This window comes from Aedes albopictus, chromosome 2, assembly GCF_035046485.1.
Source record: "Aedes albopictus strain Foshan chromosome 2, AalbF5, whole genome shotgun sequence".
NCBI classification, from domain to species: Eukaryota; Metazoa; Arthropoda; class Insecta; order Diptera; family Culicidae; genus Aedes; species Aedes albopictus.
Genome location: NC_085137.1, coordinates 441,313,881 through 441,318,926, shown reverse-complemented (window position 1 = coordinate 441,318,926; position 5,046 = coordinate 441,313,881). Strand labels below are relative to the sequence as shown.

The window sequence follows — 5,046 nt, the reverse complement described above, 5'->3', positions numbered from 1 at the left end:
TGAAGAATGGAATACTGTCTGGTTTTGTGACTTTTTATTGGAAACATTGAGCTTGAAAACCTCAATCCAAGAAGTCTTGAGATCGGAGATTGTGAATAGATGGATGTGTTGCAAGGAAAACTGAATGAAGAATGGAATACTGTCTGGTTTTGTGACTTTTTATTGGAAACATTGAGCTTGAAAACCTCAATCCAAGAAGTCTTGAGATCGGAGATTGTTAATAGATGGATGTGTTGCAAGGAAAACTGAATGAAGAATGGAATACTGTCTGGTTTTGTGACTTTTTTTTTGAAACATTGAGCTTGAAAACCTCAATCCAAGAAGTCTTGAGATCGGAGATTGTGAATATATGGATGTATGGCAAGGAATACTGAATGAAGAATCGAATACTGTCTGGTTTGTGACTTTATTGGAAACATTGAGCTTGAAAACCTCAATCCAAGAAGTCTTGAGATAGTAAATTGTACATAAATGGATGTATGGCAAGGAATACTGAATGAAGAATGGAATACTGTATGGTTTTGTGACTTTATTGGAAACATTGAGCTTGAAAACCTCAATCCAAGAAGTCTTGAGATAGTAAATTGTACATAAATGGATGTATGGCAAGGAAAACTGAATGAAGAATGGAATAAGAACTGAATGAAGAATGGAATAAAAACTGAATGAAGAATGGAATAAGAAAAGCAACGAATCGAGCGTGGCGGCTCATACGGTGGAAACCGACCACGAAATAGATTGGGGAAGTGCGAAGCTCGTAAAAACTGTGAGGAAAGCTTCCCACTTAAACGCATGGGAGTCAATGTTTATCAGCAATGCTCAAAAACCGCTGATGAATGAAGACGATCCTCCCATGTCCCATCATGTCGAGTCTATTCGATCTCGTCGACACGAACCACCAGCAGCAGCAGTAGTAGCATTCTCTCTCTCTCCAAACTTGAACAACGCAATCAGTCGGACATTGTCCCGTAGATGGGCTGCATCGAGCCCGAAACCGATCGGCATTAAGGTAATTTTTTAATTATTTTGACGATTGTAAGAACCATAAGTGTCGTGTCTTATCTCGCGTCGCGTTTCGTGAATGTCGTGTTTGTTCTTACGTTAGCACTAAGTACACAAATTGAAAGTGAAGAATGGAATACTGTCTGATTTTGTGACTTTTTTGGAAACATTGAGCTTGAAAACCTCAATCCAAGAAGTCTTGAGATCGGAAATTGTGAATAGATGGATGTATGGCAAGGAATACTGAATGTAGAATGGAAAATTGTCTGGTTTTGTGACTTTATTGTAAACATTGAGCTTGAAAACCTCAATCCAAGAAGTCTTATTATGCTTTTGGTCGAAATACGAAGTGGACCAAACGTGCGAAAATTGACTTTTAACCTACTTAGAAATGTCGCAACTCAATTTGGATTAGTGCATATTGTTGCTCTTAATTAGCTTAATGATGCGCAACAGAAAATTAGATTCAAATTTCTATTCGAAAATTGTAAGTACGTTATACTTATTAACTGTTTGATTATAATTTCTTTTCTATAATTTTGTAATATTTTTTTCTCTATTCACAGGTTTTTTTTTCTCTGAGGGACAACTATATATATTTTAATACTATACACAATACTATGCACAATAAGAAATAATCATGATCGTTGCGTTTTACATTATACATACTTATAAATATATCAAAAGTTTATTGCTTTGAGAGTAGGAGAGAAGGTAGATGTAGGATAGATAACAGATACAGATATGAAGATGGCATAGGATATTAATAATCATAAAAATTATACAGTCAACTCTCCACAACTCGATGTTCTATAACTCGATATTTTCTATAACTCGATGGATTTTTCGGTCCCTTCATTTCTTCATATATCACACTCTCCATAAGTCGATATTCCTATAAGTCGATGCCTCCTTTGGTCGATGGCACTCGCGGTGTTATTTTGTTTCCATGACTCGATGTGCGGTTGACATGTTCTTCCTGTGATATGGAAAAAAATCATTTTCCATCCAGAAGTTGTCGGAAGCGGCTCGCTAGCAATGGAAGTTTTTGAGAAAAGGAAGTTGAATACGTTAACTCTTGCCCAGAGGGTGGAAATCAAAAACCGAGCTGAGCAAGGAATGAAGGTCACGGAAATCAGCAAGACGTACAAGATTCCGCAAAGTACAGTTTCAACGATTATTCGAAAAAAGGACAAATGGATGAACAAAGCAGAATTGCAAGGAAATCCTTTGTCGAAACGGGACAAGCCGTTGCTGAATGAAAAGTTGGAGCAATCAGTGGTAATCTTCGTCCGTCAAGCTAGAGAGAATCGCATCCCGTTATCTGGCTCTATAATTCGCGAGAAAGCATGCCAGTTCGCAAAAGCATTAGGAGTACAGAAATTCAAGGGCAGCAGCGGTTGGTTGGTGAAGTTTTTGAAGCGCCAAAAAATATCATTCAAGAAATTATGTGGAGAAAGCGCCAGTGTGGATACCGTTATGACTGACGACTGGAAGGTGAATATGTTACCAAAGATCATTGAGGACTATGACCCACGGGACATATTTAATGCGGACGAAACCGGCTTGTTTTATAAGTGCCTCCCTGATAAAACTTTTGCTCTGCAAGACGAATCATGCCACGGAGGAAAGTATAGCAAGCAGAGACTAACAGTTATGTGCGCAACAAACATGGACGGAAGCGAAAAGCTGCCCTTGTTTGTCATCGGGAAGAGCATGAAACCACGCTGCTTCAAGAACGTGAGATCCCTGCCAGTAGTGTACAGAGGTATTTTTGTTTTGTCACGATAATTTAACAGTTGCTAATTCTACACTTTGTAGGTAATAAAAAGGCCTGGATGACGTCGTTGCTGTTTGAGGAGTGGGTAAAGGAGCTCGACAAGCAATTCTATGCAGAAAATCGGAAAATCCTTCTTTTCATCGATAATTGTACAGCTCACCCTAAGTCAGTTCAAGACAAATTGAAAGCAATTCAGCTCTGTTACTTCCCCCCAAATGCAACATCAGTACTGCAGCCGTTGGACCTTGGAATTATTAAAACGTTGAAGCACTATTATAGATACGCACTTGTTAAACAACGGATAGAGAATATGGAAAATGGAGAGGTATTTTGGATTAACCTAATATGTTTTTTAAAACCTAACGTTATTCTCGATATTATAGACGATGAAAGAGGTAACTGTATTGGACGCTATAAATCTTCTAGCAAAGGTGTGGTCTGTCAAGGTTTCGGCACAAACGATCGAACATTGCTTCCGAAAGGCGGGATTTGAATTACTTGGAGACGACGACATCCCTCTTGCCGAACTCATGCGTCGCGAAATTATTCAAAATCAACAGGCCGCTTTGCTAGCGGAAAACGATGTTTTCCCGGTAGATCCTGAAGTATCGTTTACGGAATACTGCGACGTGGACGCAAAAATAATTTGTTGTGAACTTATGACAGACGAAGATATAATCGAATGCGTAAACTCTATTGATGAGGAACCAGATGAGGATGTCGAAATGATGCACATTGCTGAAGCAGAATGCGAACCCGTTCAGATTACAGCAAACACAGTTGATTGGAGCCTAAAATCATTGCGGAACATTCTTGATTCGACAGACGGGGTGTATCCGGAGCTTTTTAACAACTTCTATAAAATTGAAAACTTTTTGAGAGACAAATATGCATCAGATTCAAGTTTTAGATTTACAAGTAACGGCATCGATAAGTAATTGGATTTTTCACTAGAAATAAGCCCACGTAGAATTAATAAATGTATTGAAATAGTAATAATAATTGGTTTTTGATACGTCTTGCTGACCGACAAAACAGGTGAAATATCATTTCACATTTCAATATCCAAATTTATCATTGTGGAAGCTATTTCTGCATAATTTAAATAATGTATATGCTAGAAATGTAAAAAAACAACTTAAATGTAAGATTTTGGTATAAATTGAAACAAAAAATAGTATGATGCCAACTACGCCTACATTATCCTCATATTCTATAACTCGATAATTCTATAAGTCGATGGTCCCTTGGATATCGAGTTGTGGAGAGTTGACTGTATTTGTTAAATGTGATGGCACGTTTTGCATCAGTGTACACTTCGATAGGAGGATTCTGAAAACACCATGTTGAATCTGAGGATGCGTAGAGAGCTGGAGAGCAAGAAAGAAGAGAGGTCGGAGAAGAGAAAGGAAAATAAAAAAAGAAAGAAAAGATGATAGTGATGGATAGATTTCGGCTTGGATTTCGGGAGTCATTTACAAAACCATCTTCACTTCACAAAATCTGTTTCCAAACGATTTTGTGAAGTGAACATGGTTTTGTAAATGAAAAAAAGAACATTGAAAATAGAAAGAAAAGATTGGTGAAAGTTTACAGATATTGTGTTTTCATTATTTCCTGACTCACAAACCCTACAAGAGGTATAGAACGTGCCTCTCAATCAGTGGGCCAAAGTTCGAATCCCGTTCATTATTTTACTTACATATGTTTTATCTCTCGCTTTGCCTCTAGCGATTGATAGCTCGACTTTATTTGTGATAGAAGATGTAAATTTGTGTCAAACGGGCCGCTCCTTTTATGTGCATCCAAGTGAACTTAAATTTACATTATTTTTTCTAAGAGTGTAGGAATATCTGAAAGAATTCATATAGAAATTCCTAAAAGAACTCCTGGAAGAATTTCAGCAATTGCAAGCAAAATCTTCGAAGCAATTCATGGAGGGATGCTAGAAGGAATTCCTGTAGGAACCTGGAGTGATTCCTGAATGATTTCCTTGACCGATCTCTACACAACGCCAGGAGAAACCACTTGTTGGAATTCTAGTGGAATTCTTGAAGGATCTCCTGGAGGAATCTCTGGAGACATTCCTGGACTCATTCCTAAAGAAACTTCAGAAGGAACGCTCAGACTAATCTCTGAAGGACCTGCTCTGGCAATCCCTGACGGATCTTCCTAATGAATCTCTAGGAGGCATCCCTGAATCCTCCTGAAAGAATTTAATATGAAATCACCCTATTGATCATCAAATACCTCTGAGGAAACAG

General features: G+C 38.0%; 1 protein-coding gene across 1 annotated transcript; it reads left to right on the top strand.

Annotated features, from left to right (window-relative positions):
• The first annotated feature begins 1,594 nt into the window (after positions 1-1,594).
• Positions 1,595-4,244, top strand: LOC115264904 (tigger transposable element-derived protein 6-like). Its single transcript, XM_029868950.2, has 2 exons — positions 1,595-3,107; positions 3,166-4,244. Exons 1-2 carry the CDS (start codon positions 2,841-2,843, stop codon positions 3,718-3,720), a joined length of 822 nt encoding a protein of 273 aa, XP_029724810.1. The 5' UTR covers positions 1,595-2,840; the 3' UTR covers positions 3,721-4,244.
• Positions 4,245-5,046: the final 802 nt, after the last annotated feature.